The sequence below is a fragment of the Tyto alba genome, unplaced genomic scaffold, assembly GCF_018691265.1.
Source record: "Tyto alba isolate M040663 unplaced genomic scaffold, T.alba_DEE_v4.0 Super-Scaffold_46, whole genome shotgun sequence".
Taxonomy (NCBI): Eukaryota; Metazoa; Chordata; class Aves; order Strigiformes; family Tytonidae; genus Tyto; species Tyto alba.
The window spans coordinates 5,265,701-5,288,539 of NW_024881322.1; the positions used below are offsets into that span (position 1 = coordinate 5,265,701).

The 22,839-nt window shown below is 39.0% G+C and overlaps 1 protein-coding gene across 3 annotated transcripts in view; it reads right to left on the reverse strand.

The window, feature by feature from the left end:
* Nucleotides 1-22,839, reverse strand: part of CPNE4 (copine 4) — a 243,764-nt gene that overhangs the window by 83,348 nt on the left and 137,577 nt on the right. For all 3 annotated transcript variants that reach the window (XM_032991217.2, XM_032991218.2, XM_032991216.2), the window contains exons 4-7: nt 21,033-21,104; nt 17,119-17,193; nt 12,224-12,307; nt 11,214-11,303 (exon numbers count right to left, since the gene is read on the reverse strand). In XM_032991217.2, coding sequence (XP_032847108.1) covers nt 11,214-11,303; nt 12,224-12,307; nt 17,119-17,193; nt 21,033-21,104 — 321 coding nt within the window. The remainder of the gene's footprint in view (nt 1-11,213; nt 11,304-12,223; nt 12,308-17,118; nt 17,194-21,032; nt 21,105-22,839) is intronic.

Consider the following 22,839-nt stretch of genomic DNA (forward strand, 5'->3'; position numbering starts at 1 on the left):
AGCAGCAGCAATGGTCTGGATACACTAAGCTAGCAGCCACTTTGAACAATTCAAAGCAAGACTTCTCTGAATAGTACAGTGGAAATAGCCACACGGAAGGGAGAAAGGATGGCTGTACTGCAGCTGGCGGGAGCTCGTGAGGAGCCCTGAAACGCATAACCGGGGCTGCTGTACTGGCAGCTCAGAGCAGAGCAGGACAAGAGAACATCTTCCTCCCAGGCTTCTTGAAAATACACTGGCAGCATTGCTCTTGGTGAGCAGACCATGGAAATAACTCCACTGTCCCTAATGAACAAGCAAGTCTTGATTTCTCATTGACTGAGGGGGACTGGGACAAAGGAGTCGCAAACAAGTTTTATCCTAAAACTGAATCCCACCCAAAGGTCAGAGCTAGCAGTGGCCAGCCCTATGGTAAAACTTCCCTGGCATGTTTTAGCAGATGTAACACACAAACAGAACAACAGCTATCCACAAACACACTGAAGCCTCTAATCCCAAGAGTTTTGGCTTATTCTAGTATTAACGCAAGGAGGGCTGTGATCAGCTAAATGCTTTTTGCGGGGAGTCCTGTAAAGCATGGCTATCAAGCATTTTCAAAATCATTTGGCCATCCAAAATATATAATATGCATGCTTAAATTAGATTTGGCAAGGTAGATAAAACATTTTTATTACAAAGCACAGTTCCATTCATTATGTAAGATGCATATATGTTATGCATATACACATTACAAAACGTGTGTATCATCTAGCTGTGAGGAAACATGTTTTTGGGAAGTGGAAAATGCAGATCTAAATTATTTTAACAGAATGTGTAGTAGGTGAGACCACTGTGTACAGAATGGCTAAATACATATTTCCAGTGTGAGATAAAGTTCACACCTTTCAAGTGACCACTATGTACTGAGACATCTTCTAAGATATTAAAGTTTAGACACACTTAATATCTCTTTCTGCCCTAATGCTGCATAGAGTATCACAAACATTAATTTATAATTAGTTCTCTGAAGATACTGACTGAAATTTTTAAAAAGCAGATATATTACTTTGCTTTAAATTTGACTCTGCTGTGTTCCCTGAGAATACTACCATTTAAAATACACATATTTCATTATCTGCAACATGTACGCATTTTTGCATGACAGTATGTTAGCATATAAACTATAAAGATACGATTTATGAATAGAATTTTAAGGAAAGCTTTCTATTTAAGTAGCAAAAATATATCATTCACAGCAAAGAATACATTTATTAGACGATTTAACAAAAAAGGAAGAATTTCCATGAGTGTGTAATTTTCAATTTCCACAGTAGAAAAGATGTCTGAAAAGAAAACAAGGGGTTTTGTAAGTTGGTTATATGTCAGCCAATGTGAGACTTTGTCACTTTATGAGAGTCTGAAATGAGATTGTCTGGAAATTGCCTTCGCTATTCTTTCCAGTCTCAACTGAAATAAATGAAAAAAGAATATGAAAAACTGGTTACACTTTCATTTTCTCTCACTTTTAATATCATGAGATACTGTAAGTCACACAGCAAAATGTCCTGTATACACAAAGGTATGAGCCTGATGGATTTTCTTTAAGATATGCAACACTTCAAAATTCTCTCACTACAGCATTCAGCTGCTTTACAAGGTTACAGCTAAGCTTTAATCCTGATCTGTTTTAGCGAAAGCAGAGATTCATTTTATTCTTTTAATTCAGAATGGTAGCTCTCCTTTCTAAACTTCTAGAGTAAGCAGCTCTGCAGCTAATACTGGGGTCTGTAGAGTGTTCAGTGCAATATCAACACAGCGATCTGAAGATTGGGAAGAATGTAGAGGTCTTTTAATTCATCAGCATTCCCTATGCCCCACCCTCCAGGGTGGACCTGATCCTCATTTCCAGCACTTTGCTTTGTCTCATTTTAAATGGTCCCAGGAATGGGATTTTTTATCAGCTATTGCCCTGTGAAGGAACCTGACACCTCTGATTTGGATTATAGTCAGTGGCACTTATAGGAGCCTCTGTTTTATTTCAGGGGATTAAAACTCACTTTCAAAGAGAGCTCAAGAAAGGCGAGAGAGAGCCCTTCAAAACAACTCACATACTGATGACTTGAATAGCAAAGCTGAGGAAGGCTTTATTTATTTGTAGTGGGATGGAAACATGGAGCCAGTAAGCTCACAATAAATGTAACACACAGATTATTTGGAGACAATCCTCTCTTATTTGCAAATGAGAAACAGAGAAAATACTCCTTGGATCCCCTAAACCAGACAAACAAATTCACACACAACATTTTTGTTTGTTTGTTGTCCTCTCTTTGTCCTTGTTTCACACAGTGAATGCTCCTTGCAATGTCAAGGGGAAGTTTCTTCATTTTTTCTCCAGAGCTCATGAAACCGGGGCTCTGGTAAGGAATGGGAATTAAAAATTTATTTTTACAGGGTGAATTCTTGAAATTCATCTGTCGGTCACCCAGTGGATGGGAGGAAGACTCCTGTTCTTACTACCCTCCCCATTTTATTCACATGTGCCAGATCTTCAGCCTTCTACCACCATCTTTAGTAGCAGCCCAAGCCCTTTGAGATGTGAATATCAGGTCTTTTTAATCACTATATATCAGATGATCTCTCCCTTGTGCAATCCACTTGCATCCATAATTGTTGTGACAACACTTGTCATTTAGATAGCTTTCATCTTCAAAGCACTTCACAAACATCAATTAACCCAAATCTAGATTAATTAATCTGACAATTAATTTGCTGTGTATCCAGCAGTTACAATAATGGAGATCAAACTAGTGCCTACTAAAGTCATCAGAATGAGTTCTCCTGATGCTAACAAAAAAGGGATCAAGCTTATTTACTGAGTCTATTTCTCTCTCCTAAACCTTCACTGCAATCTGATACTTTCTTCCCTGGCATCTTCAAGTTCTTTATCAGAATACAGCGAAGGAAAGGGGAGAAGAAAAAAAGGAATCTGTGAGCTAAAATCACACACACCAAGAGTTAATCAGTTTTGTTTTAAGGATGATCTTAAATCTTCCACCCCACCTGCACAGAGCTTATGAAGATTGATCAGATCAGTCCTTGACATGCTCAGATAAATCAGGGTTCCAAACACGCTGCTGCGATTAATGAATTCATGAGGCACTCATATTATAAACCGATTGCTAAATTATAGATTAACCCAAACTGACAAAACAGGGTGAGTAATTGCAGCAAATTCCCCGCAATCACTGTAGACCTTGTGAAGTAGGCCACTTGAGTTTTTAATAATCAGTGTAGTGCCTACAACCACAGGCATGTAGACAGAACAAGGAGAATATGAGAGAGAAATCAAGAGAAACATTTAAGAATTGTAGTATTCTAATTAATCATTTACTGGAAAATGGTTAGGTCCAATGCCATTTATGCAAAGAGGTCTCAGAAACTGGCTTTTACAGTGTGTCATTTAATTTTATAATAATCCTCAAAATAATGTATCATCTTCTCAAAAGACTGTTTTAAAACTCCTACTCTGGTTAAGCAGTATGCACTTATACAAATATTTATATTAGCTTATTAAATATACAAAACACCCCAATATTTAAGCCTATTTTTTGTGTGTTTCTTTTGACCACCAAGAAGGAACTTTTTATTATCTAAAATTATCAGCTGCACAGTCAGTTTTACAAGAACTTCTCTAGAAATTCACAACAAGATAACATCCTCAAAATGACTAATAAATAAATACTATTCAGAGTATAAAGAAAGATCTGCACCCTCCAAGAATGAGGCAATTATTCCAAAGATTCCAGGAAAATGCCCTGGCCGAATGAAAAAGAAATGACTTACTGAAAAAGTGGTTTGAAGGCATCTTTTGATTCATATTAAAGTCATGTAAAGGTTGAGTCCCCCTTTCTTCTTGTTGAACACTTTCCACAGGAAGGACTCCATATGCAAATACCTTTTCAGCAATATCAGGGTAAGCAAGCAGGGAATGATTGGCTCCACTGGCATTAATTTTGTGAGTAAATTGAAGGGGGAAATGTAGAACTGTGTAGTTAATCAGGTATGACTGAAATCACCCAATCAAGTAAATAAACAGCAAGTGTAGCCTATGTTGCAATTAATTCTTGTTGCCAGTCTCTGCGTAGAATTAAAAGCCCAAAGAAAACAGCACCAACAAATGAGTCTTCTCTTACGGAACAGTATGAAATCCTTCAGTCCATGCTTTTCTAATCAACATTTGACACTTCTTGAATTTCCCTTTGTGCCACATGCTTTTTTAAATCCTGCACAAATTATTACTGTTGACTATAAACCATATCTTTCCACATTAGTGCTTCAAACACGCTATGACAGCTAAACTGTGAAAAAATAAAAGCACTAATGGATTTGTCTGAATGTATTACTTATTGCTTGTCTCTTAAGCTTTACTTGGCCTTCTTCACAGGTTCTGCTCAGTTACTTTCACCACTGGCTTTTAGAGATACTGAGGGCTTATTGAAGGATTACAGTTTATAATATAATATACCTGTATAAGCAGAACTGTAGTCAAGTATTAAAGGTCACTGAAAGCTTATTGATCTAGAGAACACTGCAGTAATAACTCAGAGAATATCAAAAAACCCACTTCTATTTGCTTTTTCTTGACTCAGAAGGGAGCAGCCAATACACTTACAGACCTTTAAGAAACCTTTTCCCCCTAATGATCCAACATTTTGCATGAAACATTCAACACTGAAGAAATCGGAAGGAAACGTAGTTACAACTATTTGAGGAAGACCCAACCTTCCACCCCACCAAATGCCGTAACAGATCCCGGGGAAGAGATTATTAAATTAATAATGTTTTTTTAATTAATAAAATTAAAATAAAGTGATTGCTTATCCAGCATAACCTCAAAATCTTTCTTGTAGTCTGTGGAGCTCCTTCTGTTAATATCGTAAGCAAGGATCACATTATATAACAGTGCCAACAAGGCAGAAGAGGTACTGCATAGATTATTAAGCAAAGTGTAGATGTCTCAAGAAGACCTTGTTAACAATGATCTACCACAAAAATGTTGCAAATTCACAGCCTATGAAAATTCACATTGGAAAGGCCAATGTATTGCTATTTATAAAGGTCTTCGTATGGAAATTAATTGAAAGTCTCATGACCTTTAAACTCCTGAACACATCTTGCTAACACTAGAGCATCGTAGATATACTGGGGTCTACAACTATATGCAGACAGACTCCTCAGCAGAAAACCAAACATAATTCATGTACTAAGACACAGCACTCCAACAGATCAGATGGATGGAGTCAAGGAAGTCAGCGGGACATAAGAGAGAATGGGGACAAATGGCAGAACCAGGTTTTAGGCTCAACAGAAGTGCCCAGGGAGAGGCAGCCTTCCCATGGTTACCCAACGGTAGGCAACAGTAATGTCTCAGGGCTTCATGCTGCAAAGAGCCATCCATATACACAGAGGCCTTATGACCTGGTGTATGGAATAGCCCTGGCAGCCACAGCTCTTGGACCCACTCATAACTGTACTTGCATAAATGTCATCAGGATCATCATCTGTAATCTGGGTTAGGCATGGATGAAACAATAAATGAATTAACAACGATAGTTGCAACCTACAGCTTTTTGAAAGGTAGAAAACTATCTAATGGACACTCTTCTTTTGAAAATTTCTACTATGTGGGAGGAAGATGGAAAGGAGTTTCTGTACAGATATGACACATGCTTCCCCTCTCCTTGCAGCTTATTACTTCACCTGCAGCTACATTTTTAATCCTATTTTTTTTTGCCTCTTTTCCTGCTTTTCCTTATGAACAGAATGTCTTTCAATGAGGTTCTCTGTACAACCTCAGCAGAAGATATTCTTACTCTATGCTACATGCACTCTTTAGCCTGTGCCTCTACAGCACCTTGTTAGGTGTTTATTTCCCCATTATTACAATATCTAATACCAAATCAAAAAGAGATTATTTTTCAGTGTACATTACCAGGATTCCTTTAAAAAAGAGGAACCCTGCAACTATTAGAATGGATTGACAGCAGACGATCCCTACCAGAAGATACTCACAATGCAAGCCTGTATTTCAGGTAAACCTTTGATGGAAACATACCTCATATGCTGAAACCAAATTTAAATGCCAAAGTTCCAGAGTTTAAAGGACCTTCAGCACAGCAGACTAGGATAAAAACTGCTCTCAGAAGGATTATATCCCTCACTCAGATTTGTCAGTAATTACTGTTGAGAACTGAACCTCTTTACATATTAGAAAAGCAATGCACTACTTTTGGATCAAAGAGGTATTCTGTTCACTTCAACACATACAACAATTGTCTGTACTGTTAGCATTAAAAGAAGTTATGACCGGCATTGAAGTGTGACCAGACTTATCAGATGGTTTCAATGTCTGGGAAGGAAAGCTCAGTAGTTTCATAAATCTAATATATCTTTTTCATAATAAAACCTAGAGCAGCAGTAATCGCAATAAAGTTTTACAAAGCGTCCTACGAGGAATAAAAAAAAAATAACTGCTCTCTACACCACAGCTAAATAAAGCAAAATTAGATTATTATTTTTTTAAAGCCCATAAGGAATTCAAATTAACAGACTTTGTAAAGAATGTGAGCAAAAGGCTGTTGAGGGAGACCCTAATTATTGGTTGCTTTGATTTTAGTGACCTTGCTTATCTTATCTTTCTAAACAGACATTTTAAACAAGAAACTTTCAAACGCCCAGACAGTGTAAAGGCTGCTTTGGGTGTAAGACTTGCATAGAGCAAACTTCTGTAAGTTAAAATGACTTGTTCTAGTGTATTTTTGCCATGTTAATCCCCTTCCTCATAACACAAATCAGGCCACTAAACTCAGCACCACCCATGTGATTATCAGAGATAAAAGGCCAAGTCTTCGGGGCTCCAAATAGCCTACAGAGGCAAGCCAAAAGTAGTGATGGCTGAAATGTGTCTGCTGTTGTTAAGAAGTCTCCCTCCATTTGCAGAATTTCCACAAGCTGACATTTCCCTCCAAGCAGTTCTGGTGCCTCTTAAAGCCTTAACTTAGATTATGCCTTCCCGAGTTATGTAAAAAAGAAACAGCAGGTACAAGCACAAAACTACCCAGCTTTATGCAATTACTGTTCACAGTGATCAAGCAATCCTGGTGAGAAGCTGATGCTCAGCAAGGCAGCTGGAATACACTAAATCTCCCCACGTTAAATATGGCACAGGAAATTCTTCCAACACTTAGCAGTAACATATTCCTATATATTTTATGAAGTGAAACAAAGCAACTAAAGTGAAATGTTCCAAGATATGGTAGGGTGAAGACAGGAATGCTTAGTCAATATAAATCAAAGTATAAACATTCACACAGTGTTAAACTCGTCACAGACACTTGACCTCTCTAATTCTTATAATTTCCACTCTTCTGTCCTTGCTGCCATCAAATTTCTAAGTTATAGTCCATATAGAAAGCAAACAGAACAGTCGTCTGACAAGTACTATATGCTATCTGTCAAATACGAGTGATTTTGGGGATTGCTCTATAATCGCAGCCTTATCTTACACCCACCAAAAGGTATAAAGGGCCTGAATTTTAGAGAAGCTTCAGGATTTTTTCTTATTGTACAGCCACAATTATTTTTAAAATACTTCTGCACTCATGAACAATCTGGTGCAATTCTTATTATTTTTAGGTTTTTTGCAAATGTCTGAGCTGCAGCCTCAGGCAAATACTCAGATATCTAAATCAGGGCCTGCAAACAGTTGCATACACAAATAAAAACGTGCATTCTCCAAAAAAGGAAAAAAAAAATTCTTGCAGAATCAAGATGATTTTGATAATTGTCAACAGGTTCATAAGATCCATCTTGCCCTGGTTGTCTTCTTCACCCATTCCTTCACTGACTTTCCCCTCCTCTTCACTACAGTCTTAAAGGACTGTTCTTGTTCCTCTTAATTTCTCCCTTTTCAGCCTCTCTTTTGGCAGCGTTATCTGCAAGCAAATTCAACAACGTCTTTCTGATCAGAGCTCAAAGACCCCCTTTGTTCCCAGACTCATCTTCTGGCCAAGCTCAAATCTCAGCCTTTCTCATACCTTCTGACCTATATTTCAAAGAGATTAAAGCATGTTTCTCCCTCCAGAACCACATTTCTCTCCCCTTACAGACTTGCCACTTGCTCTGACATTCTAGGCATCACATTTTGTGTGCATCTCTTCCTAGATTTTCTCATCTAAGTGATTTAAAGACCGCATATACACAAATGTGGTGAAGGCAGTGCTATGCTAATTCTGCTTTTCATTTGAGCTGCAGAATGTGATCTATCTCTTGTCTCAGACCTATACAGTTGCATTACCAAGGGATGTTATCTATTTCAGTTTAAGCTACCTCACGAAGCAGATCTTATAAGGGCAAGCACAACTGATTGCTCTAAGTGACTGTCAGATATAAGTCAGAGTAGGTGATCTGGGACCCTGTGCCAAGGAAGAGGCAGGGTGTAACCTTCTGCATCTGCTTGTGTAAGGTGCATCCTCATAGAGAGGCTGCATAACACAGATAATCTGTTACATTACATCTCTTCTTCAGCCTCTCAGCATCTCACATTTTGAGTATACTACATTCTCTAGCATTGCTCCCTTCAGTTCTTCTCCCTTTCCCCTTTGCAGAATACTGCAGCAGCTACAGTACTCTCACCTGCTTTAACCATGTCACCTCTGTCTATACATCCCACCAGTGGCTCACCCTTCTCTAATATATCAAAGAATTGCTCACCCTCCATTTCCAAGCCTTTCATAGCTCACTCGTTTCAGAAGCAAAAGCTCAGCTCCCAGCCCTGCCTGAGCTGTGATGTGAACTCACTGTCCAGAAAAGCACCGTCTGTGCTTTTTCCAGCACCTCCCTTTTGTCATGAAGTAGCAGCCTAGGCATCAGGGGTGCCAATGGAGGCCCGAGCCATGGCAGTGCTCCTTGTCCTTGACTGTTCTTTCTGTCACTCATGTTACTACCTCTGGAGGGTAGCTGATTTTTTTTATTTTTCTCTCCTGTAGATCTATATTGCTTATACAACACAGAGTAATTTGTTTGTCTTCTGTATTTCAGTCAACATACCTGTAGATATTTAATCTACCCAGGAAATTTATAAAATTGCAGCCTCCCAAGATAACAAAGTCATTATCCTGACACTTCACATTACTATCATCCCACACATGCTACAATAAATAACTCCTCTACATTTCTCCATTTGCATCAGGAATCCTTTTTAGCCAATACTGTTAATTTTGCTTGCAGTTTAAAATGGAGTCTGTTCTTTCCCTACACCTCATTCTCTATTTCATCTGCTACAACTCTGTTTCAATCCCATTGGACATGCCAAACACAGCTGGGTTCACCATTTACCAGCTAAAGAGTAGATGGAAAGATCTTTCACAACTCTTGCCCTGTACCACCCGAGGTGCTGAGCTTCCTTCCAACATATCAGATCTACCTGTCACAAACATGTTGGTCTGGCCTCCTAAGGATCCTGTGCTCCATCTACTTCATCCTTCACTTTTCGTTGCTACATCTCTCATTGTTTTTTCAAACTTCCTCACTCTTCTGGTAATTCTTTTGCCCTTGGGCTCATCTTGTTTGCCCAACAGGGCCACAGGGGGCACAAACAAAACAAAGATCATACAATAAATAAGGATTCATACCCATGCCTTCCTCATGCATCCCCAATACCATACAAATGTATACATACAAACACTGGGTCGGTATCAATGTTGTTCCATAACAGTTCTGCTTTTGTGAAGTTAGAGATCACAATCAATCAGCATGACCAGTATAAGTCCAAGCATTCATAAGACTCCTTTTTATCTTTTCCACCTCTTTTGGGCATGCACTGTAACATGTAGACACCAGGCATTTTATTTTTTTCTATCTGCACAGCACAGCCTGCAGTATGTAATGAGTGAAAGATGACAATACTGCTTCTGCAGGGTTGCACAGCTATAATGATGAAAGAAGGAAGGTGTCCTGGTTCGGGCTGGAATAGAGTTCCTGTTTGAGTAGCTGGAGGAGTGCTGCAGCACCCTGAGACCCCAGGGGCTCCCCAGGTCCCAGTGCCCTCACCTGTGTGCGGGGGCGGGGGGAGCACAGCTGGAGGGCTGGGCCCCGATTGGCCGATATCCCATGTCACGTGACATTGTGCTCACCATATAAAGGCAGGAGAGGGCTGGGAGGGGCTGCCACTTCTGGGAGTTGCTGTGGTGCCTTTGTGTTTGGGATTGCTGGCTGGGAGTAGGTGGGTGTCGGTGGGCGGGTGGTGAGCAGCTGTATTGTACATTACCTGCTGATAGTGCTGTCAGTGTAGTATTCTGTTACTGTTATTAAACTGTTTTTATCTCAACCCGCGAGTCTCCCTTTACCCCTCCGATTCCCTCCCCATTCCCAAGTGGGGGGAGGGTGGGTGAGCGGCTGTGTGGCATTTAGCTGCTGAGTAGGCTCAAACCACAACAGAAGGTTTTTAGGGACAAGGGAAAAATTTTATCAAAGTTTGGTATAGTAAGAAAATAAAGATGACACACTTTTGGGTCCAATGTCCTTTCATCAGGTCCAATAGGCTGAATAGACACTGGGGACAGTGTTCTTCATTCAACATTTTTAAATTTAGTATTAACCTTAAGACTGATTAGAAAATATGAACAATTGGATCAGCCTTGATTTAACTCAAATTAGCCACAAGAAGATGAATTTTTCTATACCAAGCTCCAAGTTACAAACCAACTCTCTGCTGAGTAGTAACACTGTCATTACTATGGCACATGCCTTTTTGTGGCCACCCTATTCTTCAAATACAATAACAGATCTCATAATTCAGTGTTTCTTTTACAGAGGGTCTCTAGACATAAAAGCGAGGAAGTAGTAGTTAACATGGTGGCAAGGCTGACAGTTCCCTTGAGTATACTTCCACCAGTTAAATGATGCTGGGTTCAAATTATCCAACTGATTGGCAAAAACAGCTCCATCATTTTTTGAGGTTACTGTATGAAGTAGAGAGTATAATCTACTGATTACAGTAGATTACCACTTCTCTGCATCCTTCATTTGATTGTGGTAATCATAAAGCAGTTGTGTGATCATCTTTTTCATCAAAGAAGAGGGCAGTGCAGAATAGCAATCTTCAATTGAAAAAGGGAGACAAAGTTTTGTTTTCTATGAATAAAACTATTCAAAAAGTAGGGATTACTTCCGACCTTTAGCCTGCGGTCCTGATCTCCACTGCACAGAGAATTTACAGACACTTTAAAGGTCTTCCAAGCTGGATTTAAGTTATTCATCACGACCTGTGAGTAAAAAGAAAGGAAGGGAAGCCTCAATATTTGCACATCTCCAAACAGAATGCTAACAAACTCCACAATTTTCACTACAGTACATTCACCAGAAGAAGAAAGCAGAGTTCAGCTGGGGGTTCGCAGAACAACATGAGTGGTGCATGTGCCCTTGAGCAACCTGTAGTTTGCCACACTCCTACTCTGGAAAGCCCCAAAAAGGAGCACAGGTGGGAAATGGACCCGTACACAGATCACACACGCTACAGAGATTGCCCCAGCACTGTCACGCCTCAGCAGAAGCATAACTTGCACTGGAAAGGTTGTGGAAAACATCCCTGAGCTGGAAGCAATGAAAGAGATGCAGGGCTGGTCAATGGAGATGGGCAGCATCAATTTACACACATGGTGTGCCTTGCCAGGAACACTTTATGGGATCCATAAGAGACAGGCTCATAACCCCAAATACCTGCCGCAGCTCTATCCTGTACACCAAAATGCTGCTTTTTAAGACAGTGCCAGTCATTACCATGGAAGCAGTAATGACACTGGGACATCGGAAACAAATGTAAAGCACCCAGATTACAAATCTCTTCAACACCAGCAATCTGGGTGGAGGTGGAAAAGATGCAACATAGTATTAAAGGGAAAAGATTATACTGTCTGTAGCATGGTTTGGGCTAAATACGATGTGTATAGCTCCTGACCTTCAACAGAACATCTGCCAGTTTAATTAAATTTGGATTTTCGCCTTCCGTATCATCTTCCCTTACTCTCATGTGCATAAGTCAAGACCTCATATGCATTACAAAATAATTACACAGCAGAGAGAAGAGTGGGTGCTTGCAATACTCTGTGTGACATGAGAAGCATAAACTATTCCTCCTGACAGCCAACCTTTGTCCTTGAAAAGTAAATCCAACCCTATCCCTTACCTCAGTCCTGTGAACAAGTTGTTGGGTTGCATCATCGTTCATCCGGAAAATTTCCAGAAAAGGATCAGATTTGCTGAAAAAATCCTACAATAAAATATAGGACAGGTTACTCTTGAGAATTCTTTTTCTTTGAGCTTTTCAGGCACAGTGCAGTGGTGCTTCCCTGACTACTAACGAAAAAGGAGAGCCAGAATGGTTTTAGTGAGACCTCTTGGTGTCTCAGCAATCTTTCATTCTTGTCCTTGTTCCACAAGGATTTCCACGGTACCGCTGTTGCTCTCAGTTTGACTCTTCAATCACAACATGCAGAACTGTAAAAAGCCATTTTGCAGCCTTTTCCCTTCTTCCACACAGTCCAGATTTCTGAACTTTAGCTCCTTCAGCCACATAGCTTATTTCTTTCTGTCTCCATACCTGTTTGGTCTTTTGACATCAGTTTTATCATGCAAAGCCCTTTGAAGCATGTTCTACAGTGGGATTGAATTTCACACTATTTGCCCACCCTCTCAAAACAGAGGTCAATTGGCCAAGATGTTGTGCTGCTACCAACTAACACAAGTACTGGCAAGATGGATTAGAGAAGGTTAGAGAAGCAAGTCCTCTTTAGGATGTGACAACATGGCCAATGTTAAGATGACAGAGCAGAGGAATGTAGAAAATTACTTGATACCTCTAAGAACAAGCAAATCTGTGATGTGGTTACAGGGCATTTAATGTAAGAGTGTGTAGACCAAGCACAAAACCCAACAAAGTCTGTACCTCCAGAGTTTGACTTGAGGCCCTGATGTAGATTTAGTATCTGGACTCTATTCATCCTTTAAACTGCTAGTCTATAGGAGGCTTTGGTGATCTAATTCTGCCAGACTACTACTGCATAGCAAAGAGAACAAGCAGAGTGAAGTTGCTGGTTTAATTATAGTGAGACAAAAATCCAGAGTGCATAGGGTTAAAAAAGATTGAGCTGCCTCTTCTCACACATAAGTATAATGATTGAAGCTGAGTAAAAGCTTAATGTTAACAGATTCTTTATCAAATGCAAGTTTGATAAGAAAAGTTATCTGAAAGAAAACATCCCAAAATGGTACACCCAAAGAATGCACACTGGAGCGCAGAAAAATTCAGAAGGGAAACAGGATTTCATGTAAGACTCAGAATAAAGTCTCATTCCCAGCTGAGTGTCATGAAAACTGAAACAGCAAATCAGCGCAAGGGAACTAATTTTTAATAATCTGGTTTTAACTACTACGGCAATACCACCTAAAGGGAAATATTATAATGTTGGATGATAGCTTATATCACCCCCCTTTCAATACAAAAACAAAGCCTAATTCTTTCAGAATGAAGGTATAAATAAAAAATCCTTCCATATTGAAGATACTTCATAACAGCTCAAAAATGATAAGCTGAAGGAACATTTTATTTCATAGCTATTAATGTTTTCAAAGCTTTTGATTGTTATGCTGAATCTAACAGCTTTGAATTATCTCACAAGAATATCCTCTGAAAGAAGAATAGCAGCAATAAAGGTTTAATGTTTTGATATTTTAATAGTGTTTAAATGATTAATGTACTGCATTTTCCAGTGGTATAATGCACATTGTTCTTTCAGTATGTGGAGCAGTTACACAGCAATAACACAAGTACATGGCTTAAGCTTTAAAAATTTAACTACCTCTGCTTCTGAGTGTCTAGTTTGACATGTCTTTTAGTACATTAATTTTCAGAGCATGTTACTTTTTAAAATCCATGTTCAGGGGTCAAGTCAAAGGTCCCTCAGAAAAGGGCTGAAGTAGCCAAATGACAATAATAATTTCGAAAATTATTCAGCAGCAAGACAGGGCATTTAAGGGTTTTTTTGGGTACTAGTTTAGTACCAGGGAAATATATAAAAAAGCAATATTAGCTTGTATTTTGCAGACATTTGCTGGAGATTCTTTCCCAAGCAATGATAACTGCCTCTCTCAGAAAAGGAGAAGCAGTTTGCCTGTCTCAGTACTCATAATTTATTATAGCTATCATAAAAATGTAGCTGCTTGTTATGGTAATCGTGACACGGCTATTAATGCAATAGAACCTTTCCAAAAGTTATTGTTCCGCTATGAAGTGTTCTCAGTGGATCTCTTGAAACAAAGATGTGCCATCTGAGCTGACTGGGCTTCAATAAAACATGAAAATGCAGTTATACCTTCCAAACAAGCACTGCAATAAAAAAATATAACCTCTATCTCTGCAAAGTCAGTTAACTACAGGAAACTTTCATACCTGTGACTTTCCTATTAACTTTCATACCTGTGACTTTCCTTTTTAACTGAATGGTTCAGCCATCTTTCCAGGAAAAAATGAGTAGGCTTTACTTGTTTTGTAGCTTCTCTAAAACTCTTGAAGTTTTATATGGAGGGAATTAAAAAAAAAAAAAAAAGGCAAAAGCAAGCATGTCCTGCCTGTTAAATTATACCAACAAATTTTGTTTAATCTGCCAAAAATGTGTTGTTCACATCATTAGTGGAGAAAATTCATACATTTAAGGACCACGATCTGGATTCTCTTTCAAGGGGTATTCCTTTAAAGAATTGAGGAAGAAAATTCTTGTCCATTCAAGATACCACTGATGGTAATGGATGGAAAGAATTTCTTTTTCTTTTTGTCTTTAAAGCACATCCAGAACCTCCCCTCATCTCTTCCTTTTTGCGAAAGTTGTGAGACATTAGGATTCAACTTGTCTTCTGCCACCCCCACAACTATCAGTGCAGGAACCCCTGGGGCTACAGTGGTGACCCTGTGTATAGCAGAGAATCAACGATTGTTTCCACAAGCTTCCTCTGTCTTTCAGGAGACTCCAAGGCCAGTCCCAGCCCTCCACCCGCTTCTCTGATGGTACATCTCTACTCAGGTCTTCCCTGAGTAGGGAGAGGCATGCAAAACCATGTTTAAGATTGCACAAGATGGGCTATTCTCAATTCTCTAATGTTTTTTTTGGACCTCTACAAGACATCAGAGCACACATGCTTTTTCACCAATGGCTGAACTATGCAATTTAAGTAATTTCAAACCTTAATAACAATAATTACTAATAGTGCTTTGCATCTACTGACATCAAAGTTCATTATAAGCCATACCAAAAGCCACAACCTTTTCTTATAAATGAATTATGCCAAGGTTCAGCCAGGTTTAGAGCTATGTCTCTAGATGGAGGAAACTGAAAGACTTCTTTCAACTGAATAGGCTGCCAGTGATTTTCATCAGCTGAAGGCAGGAGGTTTGATTCAGATAACACATGATGAGTCATTGCTTGAGTTGCATACTGCATCATCCAGGAATTTTTTATCAGATGAAGCGCAGCTTGACTGCACATGTTAAAATGGCAAGAATGACAATATTCTTGTAATATTTCAGAATGATTCTCCTTAACTTATCCCTATAAAATGTTTCAATCAATCTCCAAAGCTGTTGCCCAGACAACACTGACCTGGCTCAGAAGTGCACTCTGGCAGTATCCTTTTAATTTATACCAACAAGACCCATAAACAATCATAATATTTACACCAGATTACATTTTACATTTGTGGAACAGGAATGACCAACTTAAGTCTTATTATGTTGTATACGTCCTTTCCTTTTTTCTAGATATCACAGCATGTGGAACAGGAAGAAACTTGTGTACAACTTTGGTAATCACACCTAAAGATGTCTGTCCAAAGAGAGGTTGTTAAATCTACATTTTGACACCTAAATAAATTATGCGATTCAGAAACACTAAGACTTCAGCAACTGTGAAGGAAAAGGTAATTCATCTTTCAGATGAGAAACAAATTTAGGGCCTGATCATTTATGACTGTTAAGGATTCTGAGCACAGTAATGTTATTTACCTGTATGTTCTAAATAAATTACAGTAGTATTAATCTTCCTATGTACTTTCTGCTTGCCTGAGTTTTTCTGGCAGTTTCAACCAAAAATGTTATTCATCAGTTACAACCTGATTTTGAAAATCTGATGTATGTATCCAAAATTACTCTCACTGATTTGATTTTAAGCAACTCACATGTCAAATGTTTGCAAGCTTGGAGCATCAGAATCATTAACTTTTCTATAGTGTTACCAGATGTTTCTAAGCTTCATATATAAGAAAGGACTAGATACTAATAGTAGATATTGTGATCCAGTACAATTGTAATCATCTGATCTTCAATTACATGTAAAGCCCTATTATCTAATAAGGGTCATAGTCTTATGGCATCTATTAATTCCCCAGATAACCTAAAATAATTCTATGTCTGCTATTATACTGAAATAACATTGTGCCTTAGAAGCAGTCATCTGGATTTCTTGGGCTGTGTGTTGTTTGAGGTTCTTATTATAGACATACTGTCAAACAATAACAGGTATTTTCAGAAAGAAGTAGTCCTTATAATGAAGAGTAGTGTTTGAGTCAGTGGAGACTTTTCTTATTAAAAAGGGAAAAAGTTATTAACAAATTTGCAAGAGTCTCTTTCTCACATTCAAGCTACACTTTGTTGAACAAAATGTATATGAATGAGCTGTTATGAAGTTTTCTAGCTTTATTTTAAGATGCTTACTTCATCTATAACATCTTTGACTACTTATAGAAAGTTCACTTCTCTAAGTACTTCTGATCTGTGGCATTTTAAATAATTAAATTGTCTTGGTTATAGCATAATTAACTTGTCTTGGTTTTAATTAGATTCTCTTGAGTGGTTTTTTTTTTTTTTTTTTAATTACTTTGCAACTTGAGGAAAACCTCATTGTGAGCATTCATCTGAAATCTCTGATGTGTTTAATGATATAAGGCAAAAAATATCTGTCAGGGAAAATCTCATCTAATTATATTTGCAGGCATTCTTATATCTTTCAGTAAGGTTAATATCAAGCAGCTTACCTTGTCATCCAATTTCCGTGCACTGAATGAAAGTTCAACGTAGTCATCATTGCCAGACAATTCCTCAGCAATCACCTAAATGGAAAGCTAAATTTGAGTTTCGCATGGTGTGATGAAAGGGGGAAAAGATGCCATTTTCCAGCATGAAGACTGTATACCCCATTAGGAAACTGAATTGTGGTACAAGTTAATGTGTTTCTCTTTGCAATCAGGAAGGGCTAAGAGCATTCGGTGAATCCCTTGCTCAGCTGATGGGTGTTACCTTGTTAAGCCGACAAACCTGAATCAGTTTGTATCCTGTGACTATGCCTTGTCAATCACTTGTCAATGGACAGACATCAACATCCATCAGGGATCCCTTTCCTCTGGCCAAGTACTTTTCCTCAGATAGAATAATGGAGAATTCCACAGTCTCACAGTGTCCAAGAGGACAAAAAAGTTATACAAGAGTTGTATTATTTGGATCTAAAGCTTAACTATTTTTATGCAGCTTCCACATCATTTGGCAAGATAAATGGAAAAAAGAGTGAAGTCACCTGTCATTAGTTGTCATGAAAGACATATTTACAGTAGGAGAGTTCTCCTGGTATAGTTTTTCTGCAATAGCTACATCAGCAAAACCATAGACTGAGTCAGAAGAAAATAACACTAAAATAACGTACTGTGATTCTTTCAGATGGTGTAAACTATGCTGATAATGATGCCAGTCACCGTGCTGTGCAATGTTGTTCAATAAACCCAGCAAAACCAACCCAAACAGTCTTCCTGACTCATTACAGTGCTTCAGTGGAGAGAAGGTATTAACCAAATCTGGGATATTTCACTGAAAAATGTTCTTTGAAACAAACCACATTATATTCTACTTGGCAGTGATAAAGTTTTTCCTTATTGTAAATATTGTCACAGAGATTAAATCACTCAAAAGAACTTATTTCCCGGGTGGTTTATGTTCACAGCCACACACTTGGTAGCCACGTCAGCTCAGACCATCTCCATCACATGGGCTCTCGGTCGGCAGGGAGCCACTGGGACACCCCAACCATTCTTCAAACTGGCTGAAGGCTGCTGAGGTTAGAGCTGCAGTCCAAGCACTGCAGTGCAGGATGCTTTTGCTGCCCATATATGCAGCTCCCAGTAATTAGCCCAGGCTGTCTACAGCCTCAATAAACTTCAGTATCACTGGGATTTTTTAAAGACCTTTTGACTTTCTTTGACTTAGACTCTGCATTAGGTATAACTGGCAGGGCTCTGGGAGCAGGGGCTGCATGGGTGACCTGTGCGGGGAGGCTGTGAACAGCCCCATGCTGGCTCCAGCTCGCTTGGCAGAGGGCAGCAGCTACCAACTGCACCCCAAAACATCAACCCAACAGAGGTGCATACGGCGCCTCAGTGTGAACATATTTAAGAAAGGCTGGCAGCTGCTAGAGGCAGGAGGCACAAAGGGAGGAGCAGCAGGAGGCCTGCAAGGCCACCCTAAAGAAGATCTGGGAGGAGGCATGGAGAAGGGGATGCTGGTGGGGACACAGCTGGAGATGCACTCTTTCAAGGAGGTGCTCCATGCCAGAGGAGGTACCTCTGGGGGCCTGCACCCGTCAGTAAGCCTGTGCTGGAGCAAGGATGCTCCCAAAGGGACTGTGGCCAGCGTGTAAGTCCATAGCAGAGCTGAGAAAATGAGTAAGAAATAAAGAGCAGCAAAAAAAAAATCACTATGCTCTGATCCTGACCTGTGTGACACCTGTCACCTCACCAAAGGGACTGAGCATAACATGTAGTGAAGGCAAAGGGAGTGGAGATTATGAAGGCAGCAGGAGAGGTGTTGGAACTGAAGTTGAGCCCAGGGAAGGGGGAAAAAAAGCTGTTTTCTCTAAGAGTTTGTCATATCTGTTTCTTAATACCCAAATCAGTAACCAAAAGTTTTTGTTAGTTGGCAGTGAATTAAATTAAAATTCCCTGAGTCAAGACTATTCTGGCTGTGATAATCTCACAGCAGTGAACTGGGATATTTCCTCATGAAAAATATTCACATGCAGCCATGTAGGGGCACAGATGCTTAACTGTCCATTAAAGTGCCATCACACAGGCACATACGTGGTGTTTCACATGTTCCAGGCAAATGTGAGCTTGCTGGAAATTTGGTCCATAGAGCTTGACACATTTCTCTTCCGCATACTCTGATGGTTTAAAATATTACAACCGGTATAAGACCAACAGCGTTCCAGGATTTGCACATTAGGTTTCACAAATATTTTTAACTGGTAATAATGAATCCTCTCTTATAAAAGTTGACAGACTGGAGAAGGTGAACAATGCTCTGTTTTCATCCTACATCCACATAATAAAATTGCACTGATGAGAAGTTACACAGACAAAGGGCTAATAAAATTCCAGCAAAACATGCAGAGACAGGAACATTCAAAATCCTATGAAAAACTCATAATTCAGTACACTGAACAGGTCAGGAAACTATTTGTAACTCCCATACTTGACAGACACCTGGTACGTCCACAGGTCCAGAAATAATGATAAATATTCAATTTTGACTTATTCTGTTGAGATAGCAAACTTTACACACAATAATTTTTGTCCGAGTTCAGTTTTTTCCATTCAAGTAAAGTCAACTTGCTCTTTAGTACTACTGGCTGGAAGCCAAAGCAAGTAATGAAGGTCCCTATTTCATGTTATCATCCAGGTTAGGCCAGCTGGGACTATTAACTCAATTTCTTTCATCTTCTGTATATCACTGAGCATTATTTTTTGCCAGAACACTCTATTAACAAGCCTAACTATTTTAGTTGAACTAGAGCATTTGTGTTTTCACAAGACTGAACTCCTTCATCTCCCTCATAGAACAGGAGTGGGGTCCGGAACACCACAGGGATGGACAAGATGAAGTATGCCCAGATAATCCCAGCAGGGAAACCTCATCAAGTTATTCAAGGAGAAAAACTCTCTCCTGGTTCTATTCAGCCAGATGAGCAAGGAATTCCTTTCCAACCCAAACCAAAAATGAGTTTACCTAATGTATTTAAGCAAATCCCTTCCTAGCCAAGCACCAAGGAAGACGTCTAAGAAAGAAAATTCACTGGGCTCTCAGAAAGTATTATTTCTCAGTGTCTGCTGTCTCTTCCGTGGCTGAAGGCAGAAAAAAAATCCAAACCACCAAGCCAAAAGAAATCCATCTGGCTAATTGCACATCAAGGAAAAACATCCTTCTCAACTCCACGAGGCAACAGAGCCGAGATTCCCAAAGCAGAATATTTTATAATAGTTTTCGTCTTAATGCAGAGCTTCAAATGTCACAAACATGCTAAGTTCAGTGCAGACAAGCTTGATCTTCTAAACAAGCCAGCAAAGAGAAAGATAAAAGAGAGGTAATACGCCGATTTGCAGATTTCAAGATACACATGGATCTATAACTATCCAGTCTGTAATTGCATTACAACACAGCTAAAATACCTAATCTCATCAAACTTCTGCATTTGGTGTTGCTGGGTGTGTGTGTGTGTGCTTTCTGAGTTGCTGGGTTTTTTTTTCAGAAGCTGGAAAAAGCCCAAGGACCAAGACACATCAGACTCCTTCATGTGTCAAAGAGGGTCAGAATGAATTTCTGAAGGTTCTAGACCATCGGCTAAAAGTAATCAAATAGCACAACCTGCTTGCTCTCATCAAAGTACCTTAAAAATAGTAACATTAAATATTGTGGCTTTTGTATAAATCATACATTAGTTGATGCCACTTCCTTACAACAAGCATTTGTCAGAAACAGTACAAGTAAACTGTGAAATAAACAATTTAAATACATTTCTCAATCAAGGGTTATTCTGGTGATTTAACAGGATGCTTTTAGGCAGAATTAGTCGCATTAAATATTTCTAAATAACAGGAAAATAAGAGTGTATTAAAGACTGACTTACTGTTATAGATGACTTTCCTGCTGTGTTCCCATGTTTGAGTAAAGACTTGGAGAGTTTCCTCTGAGAAACAATCTGCACAACAATAAAAACAAATGGAAAAAAAATAAGAATCTATAGTAAGTACATGGGCTATTGTGATTTTAATGTTTATGTTGCCTTTTTTTTTTTTTTTTTTTCTGTATCAGACTAGTATCTTAATCCATGACCAGATTTAACACGGCAGGACCATGTCGGAGAAGAAAGGTTCCCCAGGAAGCCTGCAGACAGGACACAATGGAAGGACAAAGCAAGCAGATAGGGTCAAGCAAAATAGGAAGAACACAATGCACTGAGTTGAACAGAACAGTGGAAACCACAGCTCATATTTTCCTCAACTATTGCCATGACGGTGACAGTAGGACAGAAGTAAGCTTTAAATGGACTTCAAAGACAATAAGAGGGGAGTTGTACACAGAAAGTCTACCAGATGCCTCCAAACCCCATATATTTTTATATGAAATTGAAGTGTGCTTCAAAGAGAAGGCATTTATTTTGTTTCAAAATATCAACTCTAAACTCAGAACAAAAACAAGTAATTTGTCCTATAGTTTCAGTTCCAAAATTGTCTCCTTTGCTTACCAAGCACGAGACCTCCCCTAGAACTCAGACATTGCAAATGAATTTGTCCATTGAAAATTTACAAATGTATTTCAAATAAAAGTTATCAGAGTGAGACTGATAAAAGATGATATTTCCCATATGAATAATCATTAAATTTCCCTAACAATCTTTAAACAATTAAAACTCAACCAGAAAAAAGATAAGAAAAGGAAAAAAACCTTAAAATAATGCATAATTAGTAAGCTATAGTGATGTCCAAGTATATTAGGTCCCGCCTCTCTGTAAAGTTAATGCTGTATTAATTTATTTATTTTTTAGTTGAAAAACTTAAAAATGTAGATAGATGTAGAAGTAACTCCAAACTGCTTAGGAATCACAATTAATATAATTTTTAATGTGAAAATGCTGCAGAAAGATAGTGTTATGCAGATACTAAGCGAAAGATTGCATCTGCTCTAGAAAAAATCCTAACCTCTGAAATGTGGCTTTTATACAAGAAACAGTCCTTTCCCACATCCGACATTACTTGGATAACTTCATCCAGATGGCTAATCTATAACACTTTGAATAAAACGATCCACAAACAGACAACCTTTACAACTAATACTCCTGCATATTTTGCCAAAGAGAGGCAATCATCAAGGGAAAAAAAAATTACTCCAGGCCCTTCATGATACACATTTTAGCAATAAACTATATCAGGAGGTAATGTCAGAGCTGGAGGAGTGCAAGTAATGCAAAGTAATGGCCAGACAAAAAAGGTGCTCTGAGACAGGAGTGAGTAGGATGTAAACTTTAGCCATCACCGCGGGGGAAACATGTTTGTCCTGCCCATCAATTTGTTGAACAGAAAAGCAAAAGTGGCACCTCAGATTATCCTCAGCTACTGTCATGAAGGAGGCAGCAGGACAGAAGCAAGTTTTAAATGGGCTTTGAATGGGAGCTAGGAGAGCTGTCACAGGGCTGGAGAGGACATTAGAATCACTTTGTCCAGCTTCTCGGTCCCAATGCAGGACCAGTTACACCTGGGTCAGATATACCTGACAGACATGTATCTAATCGGTTCTTAAATATATCCTTAGCTAGAAGGAAACACCCTCTTCTGGCAATTTATTATGGTATTCATTATCCTTACCGTAAATGTATTTTCCTAACAGCTAACTCAACTCTCTGCAGTTTAAGCCCATTATTTCTGTCTAATGCACCA